At 43.7% G+C, this 23,508-nt stretch overlaps 1 protein-coding gene across 1 annotated transcript; it reads left to right on the top strand.

The window, feature by feature from the left end:
- The first annotated feature begins 17,623 nt into the window (after positions 1-17,623).
- On the top strand, positions 17,624-21,849 carry LOC103654639 (uncharacterized). Its single transcript, XM_020552846.2, has 5 exons — positions 17,624-18,560; positions 18,664-18,960; positions 19,116-19,613; positions 19,696-21,272; positions 21,343-21,849. The coding sequence occupies exons 2-5, from the start codon at positions 18,736-18,738 to the stop codon at positions 21,551-21,553; spliced, it is 2,511 nt and encodes an 836-aa protein (XP_020408435.1). The 5' UTR covers positions 17,624-18,560; positions 18,664-18,735; the 3' UTR covers positions 21,554-21,849.
- Positions 21,850-23,508: the final 1,659 nt, after the last annotated feature.

Consider the following 23,508-nt stretch of genomic DNA (forward strand, 5'->3'; position numbering starts at 1 on the left):
CTCATGGAGTGGCGAAACGCGGACCAGCTCCTGACCTTAGGTACACGATCTAACGACTGAGACATTAAGCGCTGCCGTGGATAGTCTCATTATTGTCGTTTTGAACCAGCTTTAATAATAAGGAAATTGGTGATTGTTAACAAACATGGTTCTCTGAACTTTATTCCAATAATTAGGGATTTTAAATTATGTGGTATAATGTTGCCTTATGAACTTCGATAAAATAATTGTCCTATGTCCTGTAGGTAATCTATGTAGGTGTTATATGTATTTCTCTCGCTTTGCTATCTAAGAAGGTGTTGTAGCTATTCAACCCCTAATGCCCTTAGCCCAAAAAAGTGTTATCTGTTTTGTTAATGAAAGAACACCTAATCCAATCATTTTTTAGATTAATTGGTGAAACCTCTATTTAGAAGTCCCATGCTGATATATGCAAATTTTTAGTCTTTGTTTGTTGTGTCCTAGAGATACGTTTCTATGTGGTTTGTAGCTCTTCTTAAATTGACCGTTATTTCAGTCTTCGTTTACTATTATGCTTGTTTTGCTGATAGGTTGTTGATGACTTGTTTGCATAAACCCAAAACTACACCATATTCTCATTTAGTGAACCTTAACCTAAATATGTATTAATTTCTCGACCACTCATCCTAGGTGCCATCTTGTGTGAAGATCGTTCTTTTCACAAGTGTTGGGGGTCTTCTTCTCCGTTGAAGGTCTTCAAGACAAAGACATCATTGGCAAAGTGATTTTGAGGACTCTCTCTCTCTCTCTACCGAAGATCCTCGAGATGAAGATATTGTCTGGAAGCAACGATGGCGAGTACCAAAGTTACCATCGAAGGATGATAGCTTCGGCTTAAACCGATGCCGAAGATCAAACATGGAGCCAAGTCGAAGAGGAAAAGACTAGCTAGTCCCTAGTGATTTACGTTACGATTATGAATAAATGTTAAGGTCATAAATGTACTTTTACCCGGTCTACGCCCGTGCCTCTAAATAGGTGAACACTACCCCCATACTGTTCACGCTGAATTGTAATCGCTCTCGCATCTACACCTTCGAACAAGCTGAAGGTATCAGTGTAATATAAATTTTATTAATATCCATGTGTGTATTATGAAACACATATATGTAAAAGTCAATAGATTACATTCATTGTCTCAATGTATTCTTACTTGCATGAATCGTGAAGGCATGTCCTTCATGACCTTCGTCTGAAAATTATTATATCTGAGAAGAGATAATACTTTGGAGGACGAAGGTCCTTATCTTTAACTATTATGTTGCCTTGTTCTTGATTCACAGCATTCGAGAACAAGTGACCAACATTGGCGCCCACCTCTAGTGAACTCACTTCCACGACCACAACAATGGCTTCGCATAGCGGCCAAGGTGTGGCACCTTCGGCTATGAAGCAAGTGCTCCTAATCACAGGCGGCTCAAGTTCTGAACTAGGCAATAAGAAGCAAAAGAAGGAAGCACAAAGAAGGGTACAACATGTTGGAGTGCAGGGACCCTTCATCAAGTCCAAGTGGTCTCATATACCAATCACCTTCTCCCAGGAAGACCTTCAGCTCAAGGACCACCCTCATAATGATGCAATAGTTATATCTTGTGTTATCAAAGCGTTTCTAGTTCACAATGTCCTTGTAGACATAGGCAGTGCAATAGATATCATCTTTGCAAAAGCCTTCAAGCAGATGCAGGAGCAGGATGACAAGATACATGATGCAACACACCCCCTGTGTGGCTTCGGAGGAAGGCAAATAGTGGCACTCGAAAAGATAACAATGTCAATCACCATAGGTTATGTTCACAACACAAGAACAGAACGAAGTTGTTTTTGACATTGTCGATATGGACTATCCCTACAATGCAATCATTGGTCGAAGGACATTAAATGCCTTCGAAGCAATACTCCATCCAGCATATCTGTGCATGAAGATACCATCTAACCAGGGTCCCATCGCTTTGCATGGAAATCAAGAGACTGCTAGAAGGGCCAAAGGGAACTGGATAGATTCAAAAACCATCCATAACATAGATGAAGCTGAAGCTCATCAACGTATAAACATAATAGAGACAAGGCTGCCTCAGCAGATCAACCAAAGCCTATGCTTTTGAGCGAAGACATAGCCGAGCAGAAGGTGTTGTTGGGGTCCAAATTGTTTGATGGACAAGAGAAAACTTTGTTGAAGATTTTTTTCAACAAGGATGTTTTTGCTTGGTCAGTCAATGATCTTTGTGGTGTCAACAGAGATGTCATTGAGCACTCACTCAATGTAGACCCGGCCATTAGACCAAGGAAGCAGAAGCTTCGGAAGATGTCCAATGACAAAGCCGAAGGTGCAAGAAACGAAGTCAAAAGACTCCTGAGTGCCGAAATAATCAGAGAGGTGACATATCCAGAGTGGCTAGCCAATACTGTGATGGTGAAGAAGGCTAATGGAAAGTGGAGGATGTGCATTGATTTTACATATCTCAACAAGGCATGTCCGAAGGATGAGTTCCCCTTGCCAAGAATAGACTCCCTTGTGGACGCAGCAGCTACTTCAGAACTCATGAGTTTATTGGACTGTTATTTAGGCTACCATCAAATTTGGATGAAGAAGAAAGATGAGCCCAAAACAAGCTTCATAACCCCTAGTGGGACCTATTGCTACCATCGGATGCCCGAGGGGCTCAAGAATGCCAGAGGAAGCTTCAGCAGAATGACCTCCAAAGTCCTTAGCTCTCAGATTCGCAGGAATGTATTGACATATGTCGATGATATCATTGTAAAAAGCACAAAGCAAGAAAATCATATTGTCGACCTGCAAGAAACATTTGCCAATTTTAGGAAGGCTGGTCTCAAGCTAAATCCAGAGAAATGTGTCTTCGGGGTGAAGAAGGGAAAGTTTCTTGGGTGCCTTGTATCAACAAAAGGAATTGAAGCAAATCCAAGCAAGATAGAAGCTATACTTCGGATGGAGCCACCAAGGACAAGAAAAGGTGCTTAGAGATTAACAGGAAGGCTGGCATCTCTAAACAGGTTCATCTCAAGATCAGCAGAGAGGAATTTTCCATTCTTTGAAGTGCTGAAATCAGCCAAAGTCTTTCAATGGGGACCAATTCAACAAAAGGCTTTCGAAGAACTGAAGCAGTATCTGATACAATTGATACCAGTCACTCCACCTTCGTCAGGAGCCCCACTGCTACTGTATGTAGCTGCATCTCACGCTGTAGTCAGTGCAGTGCTGGTGCAGGAGAGACAAGATGGTCAAACGAAGAAGCAGGTCCTAGTATACTTCGTCTCTGAAGTACTTAGTCCTTCAAAGAGAAATTACACAGAGTTGGAGAAGGTACTATATGTTGTATTGATGGCTTCCAGAAAGCTTCGGCATTATTTCTAGTCATACCACATTATAGTACCTTCATCCCAACCTCTCAAGAACATTATAAGAAACAGAGAAGCCACAGGGAGAGTTGGCAAATGGGTTGCAGAACTAAATGAGTTCATTATTTATTTTGTCCATAGATCTTCGATCCAATCCCATGTGTTAGCAGACTTCATTGCTGATTGCACGCCAGGGGCTCAGGTCGAAGAAAGCACAACAAACAACAAAGCTTGGACAGTTTTGTGTGATGGGTCATGGGGGACCTTCGGCGTAGGCGCAGCTGCTATCCTAATTTCACCATCCATGATCAAAACCTGCTACGCAGCCAGATTGGAGTTCAACTACATAACATTGCAGAGTACGGAGCCCTTCTCTTAGGGCTTCGAAAGCTTAAGGCAATAAAAATAAGAAGGGCAATCCTCAAATCTGATTCACAGGTCATCATAGGCCATGTTGATAAAAGCAGCAAAGCAAGAGATCCGAAGCTTGAGAAGTATCTTGATACAGTCTGAAGAATGGAAGTCTCTTTCGAAGGTTTCTCAGTGAAGAATATCCCAAGAGTAGAAAATGAGCATGCAGATTTACTAGCTAAATCAGCGGCACAAGGGCTCCCACTTCCTTCATAAGTATTCTTTGAAACTTTAAAAGCACCTTCAGTCGAGCTCATGGAGCGAGCGATGCTTACAATCTCACCAGTACACAGTGAAGATTAGAGGACTGAGATTGTATCTTTCCTGCAAGGCAATTGTTCTTCGGATGACAAAGTTTACATAAAAAGAATCCAAGACAGGACAAGGCCTTACCTGATCATAGAAGGAGAACTGTACAAACAAGGAGTTTGTTCTCCATTGCTGAAGTGTTTGTCTAGAGCCGAAGGCCAAGAACTAATGAAACTGATACATGCAGGGGTATGCAGAGCTCATATTGGGTCCAGACCTTTGCTTGGAAAAGTTTTCAAACAAGGATTTTATTAGCCAAAGGCAGCTTCGGATGCAGCGGATCTAGTTCAAAAATGTGAAAGCTGACAGAAGTGTGCCAGAGACCAAAAACTTCCTTCGTCTTTAACTCAGCTAATCCATCCCACTTGGCCACAACAAAGGTGGTGCCTAGATTTATTAGGCCCATTTCTACCAGCGCAAGGTAACTTGAAATATGTTGTGGTAGTGGTGGAGTATTTTTCAAAGTGGGTTGAAGCTAAAACTTTAGCTACAATCACTTCGGCCATGGTCCAGAAGTTCTTCTGGCAGAATATTGTTTGTCGGTTTGGTTTGCCGAAGACCATCGCAGTTGATAATGGAACTCAATTTGATGTTGAAACATTCAAGACTTTTTGTGACCAAATTGGTACAAAAATACATTTCGCATCCGTGAGGCATCCAGAATCAAATGGACTGATAGAATGAGCTAACGGAATCATTATAACAGGAATAATGAAGTCAATCTTCAATCTGCCAAAAGGAAAGTGGCTAGGTGAGTTGGTAAAAGTTGTATGGAACCATAACACGGTTGTCTCAAGATCAACTAGGTTTACCCCTTTAGAGCTTTTATTCGACGATGAAACAATAACACCGGAAGAAGCAAGAACAGGTTCAATAAGGATTTTAGCTTCGGCAGAAGACGAAGAGGCTTACAAAGTAACAAAAGACACCATAGAAGGGACCAGGCTTCAAGCAATAGATCACATCAATAAATATCAGGACGAAACAGTTAAATGGCGAGACAGAAAGGTGAAATTAAAGAATATCAAGCTAGGACACTTGGTGCTTCGAAGAGTGGCCAACCCAAATACAGTGGGGAAGCTTCAGCTTAAGTGGAAAGGTCCTTTCTTGGTGGTGTCTTCGTCAAGACCTGGATCATACAGGTTGAAAGATATGGACGGTAATGACATTCCAAGATCTTGGAACGCAGATGAGCTTCAGAGATATTATGTGTAAACTATGTAATTTTCCTATTTTTCCCCTATGGCACCCTTTTCCTTTCAAGAGGGGAGAAAGGTTTTTAATGGGGCCATAAGTTTTAATTTTCTTTTTTTTCTTGCGCAGCCTTGTGCAATACAAGGGCCAGCTTCCCCCACATGTAAAATGTAAAGATCTAAGATTACACCATCGAGTGTAAAAAAAGTATGAAAAAGCTCCAAAGTCGTCCCTAAGGAGATGCAGAGCTAAAATACCACCTAAGTCAAAGGTGAAGAAGCTCCAAAGTCGTTCCTAAGGGGATGCAGAGCTTAAATGCCACTTAAGTCAAAGGTCAAGAAGCTCCAAAGTCGTTCCTAAGGGGATGCAGAGCTTAGCTCCAAAGTCGTTCCTAAGGGAATGCAGAGCTGAAATACCACCAAAGTAAAAGGTGAAGAGACTCCAAAGTCGTTTCCAAGGGGATGGAGAGTCTGAGTGTGTATTCTCGTGAGTTTTTTACCTTTGGCATACATTTGCATACTTGATCACATCATCTTTTGCATTTATACAAACATACATTAGGCATCTGTAGATTCATCGCATCATGACATAAAGCAAAGGGCATTAACAGGAAAGGCGAGGGTGTTTGCCTCCAATGACAAAATGCTTCGTTATAAACGAGGATGCTTCGTCTCAAATGAAGGTGTTTTTCAGAAAAAAGAAAGGAAAACACTTAGTTGTATATGAGGGGGGCGATCTTTGATTTTGCTCAAAAGGTGCTTCGATGTGAACGAAAATAAGGGAAGGTGTTTTTCGCCTTTTCGGCTCAAAAAAGCTGCGAGCATTGGTTTCATCCACAACAAAGCAGACAACACACGAATAAAAGGTAAAGTAGCATTACGAAGCATTTACAAATATTTACAACAATTTGTTCACATTCAATTACAATTCTTTGACAAATGATACACTTTCTTGCACAAAGAACTTCCAAAAGTGTTTCTACAAATATTAAGAATGGGAACTTCTGAAGTCTTCTTCAACGCTTTAGATCTAGCTTCGGCTTACTAGCTTTCGGCACCATCACCCTGAAGAATGACAAAGGCAAGGATATTGAGGAATATGGTAAGAAAAAATATAAAATAAAAGCATAAAGGTAAAGAGATTTTTTATACTTTGTTGAGCAGGTTTCGAGCTTCGTCTCCAGCCAACTCTCGGTCGCCCTTCGCCCAGATCTAGGTGATAAATCTGTTGCCTATGCTTCGAGCTTCAACTAGAATATCAACTAGGTTCGACGGTGAAAGGCTGAAGTTTGGCCTGTTAATGACTCTTACCGGCTTTCATGAAAGTAGCAGTCGTGCCACGAGAAACCACTAGCGCACAAAAACCACCGTGGCCAGTTATGACTTCGTCGAGGACGTCAACCTCTTTTTCAACACATTCAAGAGCCCCACGAATATCCTCAGCAGAAAGGGCAACTTCTTCAAATGCGGCTCCAACAGAATGGAAGATACCCTTCAGTCGAGCAATGCATCGAGTAGCAAAACTGAAGCATTTATCCCGAAGAATTTTCACGGTTTCACTCAGTTTGACATTCTTTTCAACTTCTGCTTTAATTCTCGCATTCAGCGCTTCGAACTCATGATTGAAGCGATCCGAGTTCTTCTCCAAAAGTGTTCGAGCTTCTTCCAGCTCTTTGCTCAATTTTTCATTTCGGGATTGAGCTCCGGCGAGGGAACCTTTGGCTAAATGCAGCAGGGTGTCTTTTTCTTTCAAAGAAGTTTCAAGCTTTTTAATCTTGTCTTCCAAGCCTTCGATAACGATCTCATTTTTTCTGTCTTCGTCATCCTGCTGCATTTTCAAGGCCATGCTCAGCAACAGACTCTGAAAGGCGAATTAAAGTTAGAATCTCATTATTAAAATACTTAAATCGGCATGATAAAAGAAAAGATAGCAAAGGAACTTTACTTTAAAGTCTGAGTAAAATAAGCTGCCAATAATGTGTTGTCTTCTGTAGCAGCTGATGTCCTTTTCCAGCTTCGGGAATCTGATGCTCTTTGATAATGTGCTTATGATTTTAGCTCCGGCGCGATCGCGAATGCATCCCAAAATATCTTCGTCGACACCGCCAAAGAGCATGGATCTAGGCTGGTAGCCGCAAGATATGGCAAACTCCTTCAATTCCGATATATCCTCTTTGGAAAGTTGTTAGCCACCCAGGTGCCAAAGGTCGAAATTTTTATCTTCCGAAGAGGTCTCTTCAATTCTCATTCCCTTATCAGGAGCCTCTTCGGCTACGACTTTCTTAGGAACCACATCTGATATAAGTCTGTCAATTTCTGACATTGTGGTTGCAAGATAATCAGTTTCAGGTGTAGCTTCATTAGTTTTGGCCCCGACAGTATCTTCAGTATCGGCAGGAATAATAGCTTTTTCCGCCGAAGCTAGGGGCGGGGTCTGTTAAATAGCTTGCATCACGTTCATCATCCGGTGTTTCTTCTGCCCCCTCGGCTTTCCCCTCGGTAGCCGAAGCGGTCTCCTTTGACTACAATAGACTAGTCAGATCTGATCTTAGAGAATTAGTTGTGCAAACGGAATGGGTTCAGTCATTACCTTTAGAATTTCCGAAACATCAGCAGAAGAAGGCGAAACAGCGCCTGCAGCTTTATCTAGCACATCTTGTACCTTCGTCTTTACAGGAGATATTCTGGCGAACTTTCGTTTCTTGGGAGCCGAATCATTCGGCTCTGCTACAATTTTCTGCTTCTTGATGGCCTTCTGGTCTTCCTTGATTGACCGGATGGTCTGTCTATCCAGAATACTAACAATCCTTTTTCTTTTTGCTCCTCTGGTCCCTCCATCAAGTCTCTCGTAATCTGGGTACTCAAAATTCAGAGCGTCCATCACACGATTCAACCTTCATTTTTGGCAGGTGCCAAAGGCAGCTGTCATCAGTTGATCTTCTTTCTTCGTATAATTCCTGAGAATTTCGTTGCACATCGTTTCTATCAGCTCCAGCCATTCAATGCACGGTTTGCTGAATCTCTTCTGGAATTTAAACTTATAAGGAAGTCGAACAAGTTCATACTTCTTTCCTTCCTCCTTTTTCTTCGGCATTCCCCAACCACCAGAGGTTGGAAACGTCTTGTTCGCCAAGTATTCTTGCACCAAGTCCGTGGTGCTAATGTGCTCGGCCACAACTCTAAACTCCACCTCAGCTAGTTGGACGGAGACCTGAAGCGCCCCAATCCTCTGGGACTCAAATGTGATACAATTACTAGTCCCACGAGGCTAGTAAACACATTTATACATCAGATAGTTCCAGATCTTCTTAAACGAGACAAACCTATAAAGGTGGCGATCAACTTTAAGAGTTGGTCCACAACTCGGGACATAACATCAGAGTGTGGCTGAAACAGCCTGATATACGCAGCGAAGCAAATCAGCGGTCCAACAGCCACAGGCAAGGTTGGGAACAAGCGTAACTCTTACCCGATCAACGATATCCTTCTCTGAAAAATAACAAATAAGCAAGGGTGAGTACTAACGTACTCAGCAGTCCACCTTCACCCACGGAATGGGGAAATCAGATATAATGCATGGAATATGTGGAGCTCAGGATATTTTGCAGAAAGAGCAATATTTGATGTAGGGTTATTTTGTAAAACATTTTGTATTTTTCAAAGCACATCCTCTCCCAAAGGAGTAGGAATTTTTTCAATATAGAACAAAATCCCCTGGACTAAACCATCCAGGTATCTCAGCAGTTTCCCACTGGTCTTTATTTTCAAAAACAGCTACTGGACTTCCCGTCCACCATAGCTCACGGCTAACCCGCCGAACCTTTTAAAAAGCACTTTTCAAAAGCATTTTTGGAAAAAACACTAATTGTCAAATCTATGCCATGACTCATCCATATCCGTGGATGCAGACTATTCGAATAGGTTTTTAAACTCTGCGTGGAGGTGTACAGTTTACCCACTAGTCCGGTTTCTGCAATCTCACGGTCGTGAGATCCGAATGCTGAATCTCTCTCTTTCCTTGCATGTACTTACCTTAACGATTATACCAGAAGGAGTCAGGCCACCACCATGTCCAAACCGGACAAAACATTCCCCTTCCTTATCCTCCCGGTGCTCCCCAGCCATCATAACCCTAGGGTTCGGACTGTACAAGTTCAGATTGAGCGACCGCCCTGTGTTCTTCTGCTAGATATCGTCTCTATTGTTGATATCTCCAAATAGCTTAAAGTGATACATGATATATCTAGTAGAGAAACAACATCTTGAGACACTTATCTTCGCCTAGAACTGTCTTATGCTATCACTGGTATGGACCGGAGTTACAGGCTTCTCTACTCTTAAAAGTCTTTCCCTTCGAATCTCGAGATGATATACTTTTAAGGGGCGAGGGCTGTAACACCCCAGGTGTTTATCGCCATCTTAACACCAAATATGGGTCTAAGATAAGAAGGTCAGTGAAGATAAGGAGTTTGGTGTTGTATTCATCTCCATAATTTAAACAGTTAAAAAGATTTTATGAACTTTGGGGTTACCTAATCTCGTCTGATGGCGAATTTTGAGTCGTTTGGATCATGCGTGTAAGTGAATATGAAAAATCAGAAAATTTCCCATTTTGCGTAAATTTGGACCCCTCGTGATGTCCGAGAAAAACCATGCGCCAGTTCATTAATCGATTATTCTCTAGTCAAATGTTCGGATAGCGGGTGTTATTCATCTAAATTCAACTGGATCAAATGTAGTCCAAAGTGTCGTGGTCGATATCATTTTGGTTCGCCCATTTACATCTCGCTCAAACCTTGGTCCTTGCAACAGAATCTGGTTCCTTAAACTTCATCTTGAATCCCTCCACATCTGCAAGAACGTCTCTCTATGGCCTGACATTGTGGCGTGTGGCGGGTGCTAACATGTGTGTGGACAGCGCATAGCCTCTCGCCCACGTGAACGATGTGTGATGTCGCTTCCGAAAGGATCACAATTTCGATGCCGCATCGGCCTCGCATATTTATTTCGCGAAATGTCGAGTCTTGTGTCTATTTAAAATTAATGGATTAAGAGAACACGAATTTGGAATCCTGACCCACTATTGTGATTGTTGTCCTAAGTAAATATCATTAGAACTCGATGACAACAGTATTGATGTAAAATTAAATCGGACCGAGATAATTAGAACCGAACCGAGTATTCATAATTAATCTGCGTCACTCTCCATAACTGTGGAAAATTAATGTGTGTAGCCTAAAAATCGTTTTAGTCCGGTCTATTTGCCTCTCGCCAATTCTAACACTAGAACTCAGATTACGTTTTTGTAGCTCATGTCGCATTAATTCGGTCTGACGTGTGTTTGAATTCAAAATATAGATAAATACTAATTATTAAAAACTTTTGTAGTTTAAACTCCACTCAAGTCACGTTATAATCTTAGGGTTGAATTAGGATAAATTGTTGCGTTGAAATTTGAATTGGAGAGAAAACAAAATATAGTAATTTAAAAAACTGACTTTATCTCTTACCGCCTCTCCATATATCCTTATCCTGAGTCACATGGTTCCTGGAGGTATAGATGTCCATCCGGGCCGCCCGGCACGGACCCGGCCCGAGCCCGGTTAGGCACGGCACGAACAGGGTCATGCCTGGCCCGGCACGCTGTTGCCTCGGGCCGTGCCGGTTCGGGTCACGTGCTAGGACATGTGTCCAAGCACGGCCCAGAGAGGCCCAAAACGTGCCGGGCTGGCCCGAAAGCCTCTGGGCCATTCCGGGTCGTGCCCTCCACTGGCCCGAAAAATCACATAATTACAAAAAATCTAAAATACTAAAATTCTAAAATCAGGCATCAGGCAACCAACTAATATGAAAACACAAGCACACATCTAATATGGAAACAGATAATTATGGAGCTGTGTGCAATGGCTGCCTCATTAAAAACCTTCTTAGGCAAAAACTCACACCTCGTGAGAAAAAAAGCCTAAGAAGGAAAAAAGAGTACAGCCACAACTCCTAAGCCCTAAGGCATAAGTTCATACAGTACAGTCCATGAGTTCATGTTCATTACAAGAATAAGCCATCAGGCATCAGGCAAACAACTAAGCTAGCCAACCACCACTCCACCAGTCCACTGTCCACCACCAACTACTGGTTGTGTTCTTCTGGATCATCAAGGTACAAGTTCTCATGTTCAGCTTCAAGTTCCCGTGTCTCTTCTTCCACAGTATGCTGCAGGTGAGCATCAGCAAGCTCCCATCTTTTATGCAAGACAAAACCTCGACCATATCTGGAGCCAGGCGACGTCGACGCTCTTCAATCACCCTGCCAGCAAGACTAAAGGTAGACTCTGAAGATATAGTAGAAGCTGGGACTGTCAAAACATCTTTAGCAAGTAGAGCAAGAATAGGATAAGTGAGCTTATGCTGATGCCACCAAGATAGGACATTGAAGTCCTCATCAAACTCAGTTATAGTATCACTATCTAAGTAAGATGCCAGCTCAGAAGTGGATGCAGCAGTAGAGATAGAACTAGAACCTGGTCTCCTTCCCGCAGAAAACTCACCATCATAGTCATCATCACCATAGATGTCATCCCATGCCATTTTTTCTTACCAGAACCAAGAGATGTTGGGTGTTGATTAGCACGCAGGCGTGTGTCACCAAATTTAGCTTCATACAACTGAAATATCTTGGATAGTTTAGATCTAACTTCAATTGGAACATTAGAATAATTTGTACCAGTTAAGCTAGCTAACCTGACAAGGAGTTTGTTAAAACCCCTCATCTTAGCTAACCTGACAAGAACTTTTTCAGCAATTGTCCAATGATCATCAGTGAGTAAAGGAGTACCATCAGAATGCAAAGGATACTGAGTTTTGATAAAAACAGAAAAGCTGGACTTGTATGGTACTAGGTGTTTAAGCATTAAGTATGTAGAATTTCATCTAACATCCATGTCAACACCAAACTTACGAGGACGAATAGTGTAACACCCGGTTTTAAAGGACAAAGCCGGGTGCATCTCATACATGCGCCAAGAAGACAACATATATAATAACAGAGTGTATAGAGATAAATGTCATAAAACATCAAAGTATTTATTACATAGCGGAAGACTTATTACAAAATAAAAGAATAAATATAAAACGAACTAAGGATCGTCGGCGCCAATGTCAACTGAGAAACGCCACCTAGATCAAGTCGAATGCCTCAGTGTTAGGCGGCTCCTCTTCGACCACCTGTTCTTCTCCTGTGTGGGGGGTGTGAGACAGCAAGAGTGAGCTCACATACGTTCATAGCTCAACAAGTCATGGGGAATAATGTGGCATGAACTCACCAAAGGTGGGAGTTCATGAAGTGTATGGCTGGTCAATGAAATAAAGGCTGAGGCTGAGCATTGCTTTTATAAGTTGGTCAAAATTTTATTAGCAGTTACTAAGTGTAAGTAAATACCAAACCTTAATAATAATAAATAAAAGTAGGAATAAAATAATCCCAAATGTGATGCAAATGTCAAATTAAATTTAAGTTCCATAATTAATCATGTGAGGGTCCGAGCTGCTCATGACCGTGAGCACGGCTAGTATACCAGTTTTACACTCTGCAGAGGTTGCGCATCTTTACCCACAAGTCATGTTACCCATCTGCCAAGAGATGGCCAATCCCATACACCTCTACCGAGGAGGTGAGGCAGGGTAACACTACGAGGCCTTTACAAAGTTCCACTAGCTTCAGAAATCCCGCTACAGTTTATAGGAAGCTCCAATGCAAGGTTCTTGCCTGACCGCCATCGCAGCAAAATCAACCCAAGGACCTCCCTACACTGACCACTCCCCTACTGCCCTTGCCCCTTTCGGGTAAGGAAGACCTCCACTAGCTTTCCTAGTTAATCAGCCAAGGGCGTCCCATTATACCCTTGTGGTAGCACTGTTTTCCCGGGTGGTCGCTCCATGTTCCCATTAACATAATGATCTTAACATGAACAGTAATAATAACAAGATAATAACAGAATAATCATGAATAGTGTATCTTCATACCCAAATCCACATAAAGCAATAGCAGGTACTACCCAAAAATATTTCAGGGGTGATCAAGGTATAAAGATAACCAAAACTGGGGTAACCTATTGGATCCCATCAAAATTAACCTATGCAGATCATTATAATTAATAAGAACATGGCTGGGAAAAGTAAGTGATCAAGGGCACAACTTGCCTTCAATGAGCTCCTGCTCAGCTACTTCTACTTGTTGAACCTCAGTTTCCACAGTGGCTTGCTCGTCTATTCGCATCAACACAATACATACATAGTATAGCCAAAATCAACATCACACCAAACATGTAAATAAAATATACAGTAAAAATCTACACATTAAAATGAGATCATAGGAACTGGAATCACTAAATTTGGAGTTATAGAATTTAAGTTATGAATTTCCTAAGGTTTAATGTGATTAAAATAGGTTTAAATGTTAAATTAATGTTCTTACTGTTTTTATGTCAAAACAGAGACACTAAATGATAGATAATATTATTACAAAATTTTAGAAATTGGAATGGTTCAATTTGGAGCTCTCATGGATTTTCTAAGAATTAATTAAGTTCTAGGAATTGTTTTGTATTAAAAATACATTTTCCCAATTCATTTAATCTGATTTACTCTTCTATGGATGGCGCCTCAATTCCCAGAAAAGCCAGGGGTCTCTGCGCAAATTACCTAAGACACAGAGAACAATTCCACTGGACGGCGGGTTGATTACTGCTTTCCTCGGGGACTCTTTAATAAAAGTGTGTCGCGAAGGGGTATGCTCATATATCCATCGTCCGATCGGACACAGACGGCCCAGATCGAATTTAGTATTGATCTAATGTCATCCCTACGATCCAAATCAGATGATCGCGCACACGCCCGCACCAATCAGTACCAACTTCCAATCTCGGTCGCCCATCGTGAAATCAACGGCAGACAGGTCCTCCCCTAACCCCACAGCGTTACCAGGCGGCGGCGGCGGACGACAGAACCCAGAGCCATGGCCGAAGCTCACCGGCGCGCACGATACATCACCCAAGCGACCCCAACTCTGAAATTGATTGGTGCTACGCGACGAGGAGGACGAGGCGAGCTTAGTAGCTTAGGTTGTTACCTGTGCTGTAGCGCGGACACTGCCGCCCACGGGATTAGGCGGATACACGGCGGCGGACTCCCTGTCTGGCGAGAAATTGCTGCCCAACCATAGCTTTCTACTCCAAATTTCTCGCCGTGGAACGCTCCTCAAGATAGCGCGCTATCCCCAAGCCCGATCCTGGATTCCGGACGACGTCGAGATGGAAGATCCGTGTTGGTGACGAAGTGCTCCACCCGATGAACATTCCACAGTATTTCGAACAGACAGCGCCCTCGATCTCCCTGTTCTGCTTGGCTTCCATATCGACGCCATAGGTCCCAGTCATGGTGTGGCTTGCCCCAAGCCCCTCCGCGGCACGAGCAGTCCCGCGGCGTGGATCTTCTCCAACGCGGCATTCGCGTCCGCGCGTATGCGACGGAGAGGAAACAAGGCGAGAGAAGGCATTGGATTTCCTAGACGGCTTCGGGAAGGAGCGGCATGGGAGGGATGCGACACGCGGCGAAGTGATGGACCAGGTCTGCACATTTATGGCCCCTAGGGAGCAAGGGAACGACCTTGGCGAGCTCCCAGGCGAGAGAATCGGTCCAAGCACAACTACCCGAGGAAGAAGACCGGCCTGGCGAATGGGCCCCACGCGGAAGAGTGACGACAGAGAGACAGGCGCGCGCGAGTGGAGAATTGGACCGTAGGCAAAAAATGGTATGGGCCGAGGGGAGGAGAATCGGCCCAGATGGATTCTGCTAACTTTTTCTTTTTACCTCCATTTTCTTTTATCTATTTTCAAGATCAATTTGAATTCGAATTTAACTTTAAACATTGTGAAAATTTCATTCTCAATTATAGTGTGACCTTAAAGTACTAATCTTGTAAATTTAATTATATTACTTATATTTTTATATCATTCCTCTTCTTCCTATTTTCAAAACCCTATTTTCAAATTTAGGGTTTAATCAAACCTTTAGATTTATTATTATTATTATTAACATTATTATTTTATTTAATGCACAAACAATAAAACTCCAACATGATACATATTATTATATTCATTTATTATTATTTTTTTATCATTTGTCTTAATTCGTCTCTAAATTCTGTGTATGCTCTTTTCATGATGCAAATGAGGCACACAAAATGAGGAGCTCTCTCAATTATTCTTTGTATACAATTTTGAGTACTACAAATAGCCATACTCATACAATAGCTTTTATATGCAGCTATTCGTTGATTTGAAGCATTTAAAAAGGTTATAGCAGTTCTAAAGTCATCAATATAAGCTTTCAAATGTTGAAGACCAGCTTTAACAATTAAATTAATAACATGACAGGAACATCTTTGATGCAAGAACATAGTGCACAAGTCATCATCAGTAGGTGTAAAAGAATCATCATCATCATCAGTCACAACAGGAGCAGGCACACCAAGGTAACCAGACAAGAAAGGTCTGAGATATTTCATGGCAGTATTGTTTGATGAAGCATTATCTAAGGTGATTGCAAATACTTTATCAGTTAAAGCATAATCATCTATCACAGTAGCAACTAGATTAGCAATACTAACACCACTATGTTTACCATCAATTAACCTTAGACCAAGCAACCTTTTTTCTATTTCCCAGTGAGAATTCACAAAATGAGCAACTACACTTAAATAGTCTTCCTTAGCCTTGCCAGCCCAAATATCAGAGGTTAGACAAACAGATGTAACATCAGTTTTCAAAGTACCAATTAAGTTTACCTTACGCTCATTATATAACTTAATCATGTCCCTAGCAGTGGTTTGCCTAGAAACATGCACAAATCTAGGGTTATGTGCACGAGTGATGTATTCTTGAAATGCATCAGTGGAGCCATGCCATAGAGGTAGATCATCTCTAGCTATCAAACAACAAAGTTCATTCCTTGCAACAGAAGGACAGTACTCCCAACGCTGCAAAGAACCATCAGGGTTGTACTTAAGCACAGTTTGGGTTTGGCTAGGTCGATCATGTGCCTTCTTAGCACTACAATTGTGTCTAAGCAAGTGACCAGTACCAGAAGAGGATCTAGCACTTAATGTCTCATGACAGAACTTGCATCGAGCAGCATACCTTACACGCTTACCATTTACCAGATTGGTTAACTCGTTGAAATTGTTCCAAACTTTGGATCTCTTCCTTGAGCCGCCACCAGCAGAGGCAGTGGTAGATGCTGGTGGGCTCGTGGAGTCCGTAGCAGTGCCTGTTCTAGAGGCAACGAAATCCTCGAGGTCGACCGGATCTAAATGAGTGACACCAACACCCAATAAGGCTTGTCTAGCATCCATCGCCTCATTGTGGTCCTCAAGTTGTCGCTCAGCCTCCTAATCCTCTGCAGCCGGGTCAAGATCCATAGTATTGAGACCTTGACCTCGACAACGAGCACGAGGAACACACCGGTCTCCGACTCTCGGCTCTCGGCTCTCGACACCCGTCTCCGACTCCTCAACGACTGCACGGCACCCGATTTAACCGATACCTACGTTGAGGAACACACCGGAAGAATTAGGGTTAGGAGTATTGCCCGAAGAACACACCGATAGAATCATAGAATAGGGAAAGGAGTAGGGCCCGAGGGACTCACCTTGTGCAGTCGGAGCACCGGAGACGACGGACGATGGGCGAGATCCGTGGAGCGAGGAACACCGGAGGGGATTAGGGTTAGGGAGAGGACCGGGAGAGGAAGGTAAGGACAGAGAGGAAGTATAGATGTCCAAGCACGGCGCGGGCGACCGACGTGCAACTGATTCCAAGCACAAGAGACACCGGCGGACGGCGGCGAACCGCAGATCCGAGAGGAGAGAGGAGATTAGGGTTCGGGCGGAGCCGCGGAGTCGTCGAGAGCAAGCGAGCGAGGCGAGAGCGACTGCGTAAATGGGAGTATGGGACTGGCGAGAGGGAGAGGCCGTAAATGGGAGTATGGGACGGCGGGGGTGGGCTGGGCCGCGGGGCGCGTCGCGCGCGGCCGGTTAACGTAACCGGGCCGCCACGTGCCTCCCCCTCAGACGGGTCGGGCCGGGTTAAACCCGACGGGCCGAATTCTGGGGCCCAGCCCGACACGGTGAACGGGCCGGGCCAGCCCAGGCACGTTAGAAGCTGGGTCGTGCCGGTTCTGGGCCGGGCCATTTTCGTGCCGTGTCGCGGGCCACCCGGTGGGCCCGGCGCAGATGGACATCTATACCTGGAGGTACGTAGAGCACTTCTAGTTTGATCGTTCTCTGTCCCCTCGTGCAGACGTGCAGCTTATGGCACCCCACCCCAGCCTTATCTCCTCTGCAGTACACGTCTCCTTCATCCCTATCATGTTCATCTCCAAGCCGCACAGCTGCGGGCGACCTACTGCTCGCTCAATTCGCTGGCATGCCACTCTGGCCGCGGCGCCGCGTGTCCTCATCGCAGCGCCCCTTCTCCAGGTCCGACCGGCGCCTCCCCTCGTCCCTCCCATGGGCCATGGCACGCTCGCCCAGCCATCTCCCATGGCCAGCAACCTCGCTTCCACACAGTGCCCCCCTACTCGTGCCTGGACTTTGCTCGCCCAGGTCTTCCTCCCCATCACGCGCAGCACCCAATCAGTCGCCGCTCTGCCTCTTCATCCTGACGTGGCCACGGCGAGCATCTGCCCCGCCGTCCGCGGCTGCTGGACGCCGCCCACTGTAGCTCGCCGGCGTCGTGCTTCCTCACCATGACTGCGTCCCTGCCGCAGTGCCGGCAAGCTCGCCTCTGTGCTCAGGTTCTCCTCCAGCCGCTCCCCCCTCCATGGACGCTACTCTTTCCTCTCCGTGAAACTCTGTCGTGCTCAGTGTTGTCCAAGTCGAGTTATTTGGAGCCGAGGTATCCCGAACGGCGGGCTTCGGAAGTTTGGTACCCCCAACCTTGCAATTGGAATCTTAGTATTATAATAGGCTTCCGTTTGGAAATTTGTCATCGTGGGCGCTTTAATCCGTCGCCAGCTGCTGTTACGTTGAAGATTTGGATTTCCCGTTCGTCAAAACGGATCGGCCTTCCAACCTCCTTCAGAACGGATCGCGAGCTGAGTTCGCTCCTTTCTTCCTCTCGCTCTCTGTCCGGCTCCCCGACGGCTCCTCCCCGACTGCTCCCAGCACCCCGGCGCTCGTCGAGCTCGCCAGTTTGCGGTGCTCCTCGTCGAGCTCCAGGTGAGTAGCAGCCCTGCAAACTGTCGGCTATATCTTGCTTTCTTTTCTGCAACTGCTGAAGAAAATCCAGCAATAATTCTTGTCCCAATGGAAACTCCTGCAGACTGATTCCGGCGCTCCCCTCGCCGGACTGATTCCTCTCCGTCTCTCCGTCTCCGTCTCTTTCTTCGTCCCAATGGAAACTCCGACAGTCCCCTCGCCGGACGGACTCTCGCCGGACCTCGCAGTCCAATCAGCCGGCGAGTTAGCCTCGTCGTTGCCTCCAGGCGATGTCGTAGGCAGCGACACAGGGTTGAGCCTCAATCCGTCGCCGTTCGTCGATGCTGCTTTGACGATCGCCGACGTTGACAACTTTTGGTTGGAGGCACCACCAGATTGTCGTGAAGATCATGTTGAAACGGTAACTGATTTGTGCCCAGTGGTCAACAATTTCTGTTTGTGAATGACATGAAAATGTAGTCAACATTTTCTGTTTGTGCCCATGCGATGTCAACTTGACTGGGCCAAAATTATTCAGTTAACAGTTAACTTCACTGCTCCTCATAATTTTTGTAGGGCACTGTCAATTTTCAGTTAACAGTGTTTGACCCATCGCAAGTATTTGATTTTGAGGGTATTGGACCTGATCTTCGATGGGATGAAGAAGGGCCTCAACATGTACCCAGTGAGTTAGCTATGTATTCGAAACTTGGATTGGCGGCTGAAGATGAACGAGAAAACAAAGAGAGAGAGGAGGCTTCTAATCATTGTGGTCATTCAAATAATCCAAATGAGTTTGGAGTTGATTCTTCATCCTCCATGCCCTGTGTTGATTTTTTGCCAAACGAGAGTAGAGTTTTGTATGATTCTAACCATCCAGTCATGGCGGTTGGCTGCATGTATCCATCTATGGCTGAATTCAGACTTGCTATGAGACAGTATGCCATAGAAAAAGAGTTTGAGTTAGGCATTGAGGCTAGTACCCCGAAGAAATACAGAGGATTTTGTCGAGGTGGTGATTGTCCTTGGAGCATACATGCAAGAATTGAGAGGGCTGGGTCACCTACCATAATTGTACGGTTTTGTCAAAGTTTTAATTTTGTTGAAGTTTTTTTATGCCTTAGTAGTAATGTGCATTTCATTTATACATCTGTAGGTGACTGTGATGAATGATCATCACACTTGCACTTCTAGTGGCCGGAGGAGGACAAGCACACCGACCAGTGCTTGGGTTGCTGCTAAAGCTTTACCTATCCTTGCGAAGAAACCACACACAGGTGCAAAGGATTTACAGACTTTCCTTCAAGATACGTACAAGTGCACCATTTCTTATGATACAGTTTGGTATGGAAAAGAGAAAGCCTTGAAGGAGTTGTTTGGGACTTGGGAAGAGAGTTTCCAACTTCTATTCTCTTGGAAGGAGGCTGTACTGCAGAGGTCACCTGACAGTGTCATTGAAATTGATGTACTTGTTGAGGATGGCAGAGTTTATTTTAGTAGGTTCTTCTGTGCACTTGGCCCTTGTATTAGTGGTTTCTTACATGGATGCAGACCATACTTGAGTGTTGATTCGACAGCTTTGAATGGTAGATGGAATGGTCACCTACCATCTGCAACAGCCGTCGACGGCCACAACTGGATGTTCCCTGTTGCATATGGATTCTTTGAGTCCGAAACAGAGGACAACTGGCATTGGTTCCTTCTACAGTTACGCAAGGCCATCGGGGATTTACCTAACCTAGCATTGTGTTCTGATGCTTGCAAAGGGCTAACAAATGCAATGAAGGATGTTTTTCCAGAAGCTGAGAAAAGAGAGTGTTTCCGGCACCTAATGAACAATTATGTCAAGCAATATGCTGGATCAGAATACATGTACCCTGCTGCAAGGGCGTACAAGGCAGAAGTATATGACATGTACATTGCAAATGTCAGAAGCAATCCTGATATTGCTGCTTGGTTAGATAGGTTCCATTCCTTGTTGTGGTACCGAAGTGCATTCAACCCTACTATCAAATGCGACTATGTAACAAATAACATTGCTGAGGTGTTCAATAACTGGATAAAGGACTACAAGGACCTCCCTGTTTGTGACCTGGCTGACAAAATTAGGATAATGATCATGCAACTATTCTACAAGAGGAGGCGGATAGGAAGGAGGTTGGAGGGAAAGATTTTACCTTCTATCATAGCACAACTAAATGCAAGAACTAGAGGACTTGGACACTTGGAGGTCATAAAAGGCGATGACTATGTTGCAGAGGTGAGAGACAATGGTGATTGTTTTTCTAGATATGTGGTGAAGGCTCATCTTAGAGAATGTTCATGTAAGGAATGGCAACATACAGGGAAGCCCTGCCACCATGCATTATGTCTAATTACCGCACAGCAATATAGAAATGTAATGATGGAGGAGTTTGTCGACGATTACTACTCAGTTGACATGTTTAGGAAAGCTTATGAGAGATTGGTGGAGCCAATTGAAAGCAAATTATTTTGGCCAAAGGTGGATTTTGCAAAGGAGGTTGGTGCTCCACTAGGCAAGAGAGGCGTGGGACGTCAAAGGAAAAATAGGTTCAAGAGTTGTCTAGAAGGTGGGAGTAGTAAGAAAAAGCCTGCCAACGAAAGTGAGAAAGCTAAGAAGATTATTCGAGGCAAATTCAAGTGCCCTAATTGTGGGGAGTTAGGGCATAGGAAGGCTAGCTACAAATGCCCCCTAAATGGAACGAAGAAAAGGTACTCTTATAATCTCATATTTGTTTATATAAATTAATTTCGGTTGTTTATCTAATAATCATTTGCACAGGAAAAGGAAACCAAGAAAGAACTCAACAAAGAAATGGTTTCCTAAGGAGCCAGCTGAAGCTTCTTCATCACAGCCAGAACTAGGGGATTCTGGTCAACACCAACTTGTCTCCACTGATGTTCCAAAAGAAATAGTTGGTACTACCCCACAGAGGAGAGTGAGGTGTGCTGTCAAAAAGAAGATTACTCCCAAGAAGAAGATCTGCTTCTGAGTAGCTGCTTAAGTATGGAAGTTGTGTCTATATTTTAAGTATGAATTATGGCAGTTGTGTTTGTATTTTAAGTATGAATTATGGGTATTGTTTCTGGCAGCTGTCAACAATTTCTGTTTGTGCCTGAGATGAAAATGTAGTACTGGGTGTGTTTAGAAATGTGACAGGCAACAGCCCAGTAGTGATTGAAGTAGTGAACTATTTCTGTTTGTGCCCAGTGGTCAACAATTTCTGTTTGTGAATGACATGAAAATGTAGTCAACATTTTCTGTTTGTGCCCAGCTGTCAACAATTTCTGCCAACTGCTGTTTCTGTTTGTGCCCAGGTGAACTGCTGTTTCTGGCAGCTGTTTCTGGTAGCTCTTACATTGCAGTTAGCTTCACATATTCATGCTTGTTGTGGCAAATGCAGTTAGACAAATGCAGTTAGACAAACAGCTGTTTCTGGCAGCTGAACTGGAGCACGAACTGGCAGCTGTCAACAATTCTGTTCGTGCTCCACATATTCACAGATAGTTCAGTTCAGTTCAGTTACTTCAGTTGACTGAACTAACTGCATTTGTCTGAAAATGCACATAAATTGACTGAACTAACCACATATTCACAGATAGTTCAGTTCAGCTGAACTGGAGCACGAACTGGTAGCTCATTTCTGAAAATGCACATAAATTGACTGAACACAAGCTGAACTAAAGCTGAACACAAGTTGAACACAAGCTGAACACAAGTTGAACACAAGCTGAAAATGCACAGATGACTGAACACAAGCTGAACTAAAAGTTCAAGATACATTATGGCCGAAACAGAAATTGTACAAGCTGAACTAAAAGTTCACAGATAGTACAAGCTGCCAGTCAAGCTTAGATAAATGAACTACAAGTTCAAGATACATTATGGCCGAAACCAAGTTGAACTAAAAATACATCATCAACTACAAGTCTCACAAAATACATTGCCAATAGAATACTACATCAAATTAAAACATGGCTATTGTCCACGAGACAACTCTCTCACAGACAAATAGGTCAGATAGGCTCATTCATATGTGATAAACGGCGATCATTGATCTCATCCGAGTCAAAAGAAGAGTTGTCTTCATCTGAACCACACTGCTCATAACAATCACAATGAACATCAGATTTGAAATCATCATACATTCCAAGGGCTTCGTAATCCTCAATTAGAGGTTGCGGACCAATAAGAACTTCCTCCAAATCCCTGCTCATAGTGTCTAGACCTTTTGCAATTTCACTAACATCACTCATGGCATTAATCAAGCAATTCTTGTGCACCATATCATAATACTCAGGCACATGATTGCGGCGGCTCAACTTCCTCAACTCATCGGCAGATAACTGCATTTGTCTAATGGCGTCTAAAAGACCATCCCAAACTCGATTATATCTCTGCGCCTACAACCAAATGAATAATGACATTTAATATCACATTATATTATTGACTATTACTATAATAAGACATTATGTTAGTTACAGTAAAAACATACCGGATCATGTGTGGTACATAATCGATGGCGCGGACGTAATCTACTAGTGCCATAATCAATTTTGCTCGTGTCGACAATGCATGTGCGCCTAATCCCATCTGCAGCTTCTGCGACATCTTTGCGTGTGTCGGCCCTAGCAGGTCCAGATCCGATACGAATTGATCTTGGTGATTTATCCATGGCCGCGGTGAAGGATCCTACGACGAGCTGCTCAAGGGGCGCCAGGAGAAAGGTTACCACCTGATAATTCCCTAGGTCTGAACTGAACACCTGATAATTCTCCCTGTCTGAAACCAAGATTTTATATGGAAAAGTGCAGCAAACAATCTAAAAGTTGTAGCAACCAACCATCCTACAATGCACTTGCGGGACAGTTCTGCCTATTTGTGAAAGTCAGATGTATCATTTATCTTATAATATTTCGGTTTTGAACTTTTGATATTATTCATAGT

Source organism: Zea mays, chromosome 4 (assembly GCF_902167145.1).
Source record: "Zea mays cultivar B73 chromosome 4, Zm-B73-REFERENCE-NAM-5.0, whole genome shotgun sequence".
Lineage (NCBI taxonomy): Eukaryota > Viridiplantae > Streptophyta > Magnoliopsida > Poales > Poaceae > Zea > Zea mays.

Bases quoted from the DNA above. Each gene is read 5' to 3' on its own strand.
- LOC103654639 (XM_020552846.2), top strand. From the start codon at position 18,736: ATGGAAACTCCGACAGTCCCCTCGCCGGACGGACTCTCGCCGGACCTC. The intron at 18,961-19,115 runs GTAACTGATTTG...TAATTTTTGTAG, and splicing joins GTGAAGATCATGTTGAAACG to GGCACTGTCAATTTTCAGTT. The intron at 19,614-19,695 runs GTACGGTTTTGT...ATACATCTGTAG, and splicing joins CTGGGTCACCTACCATAATT to GTGACTGTGATGAATGATCA.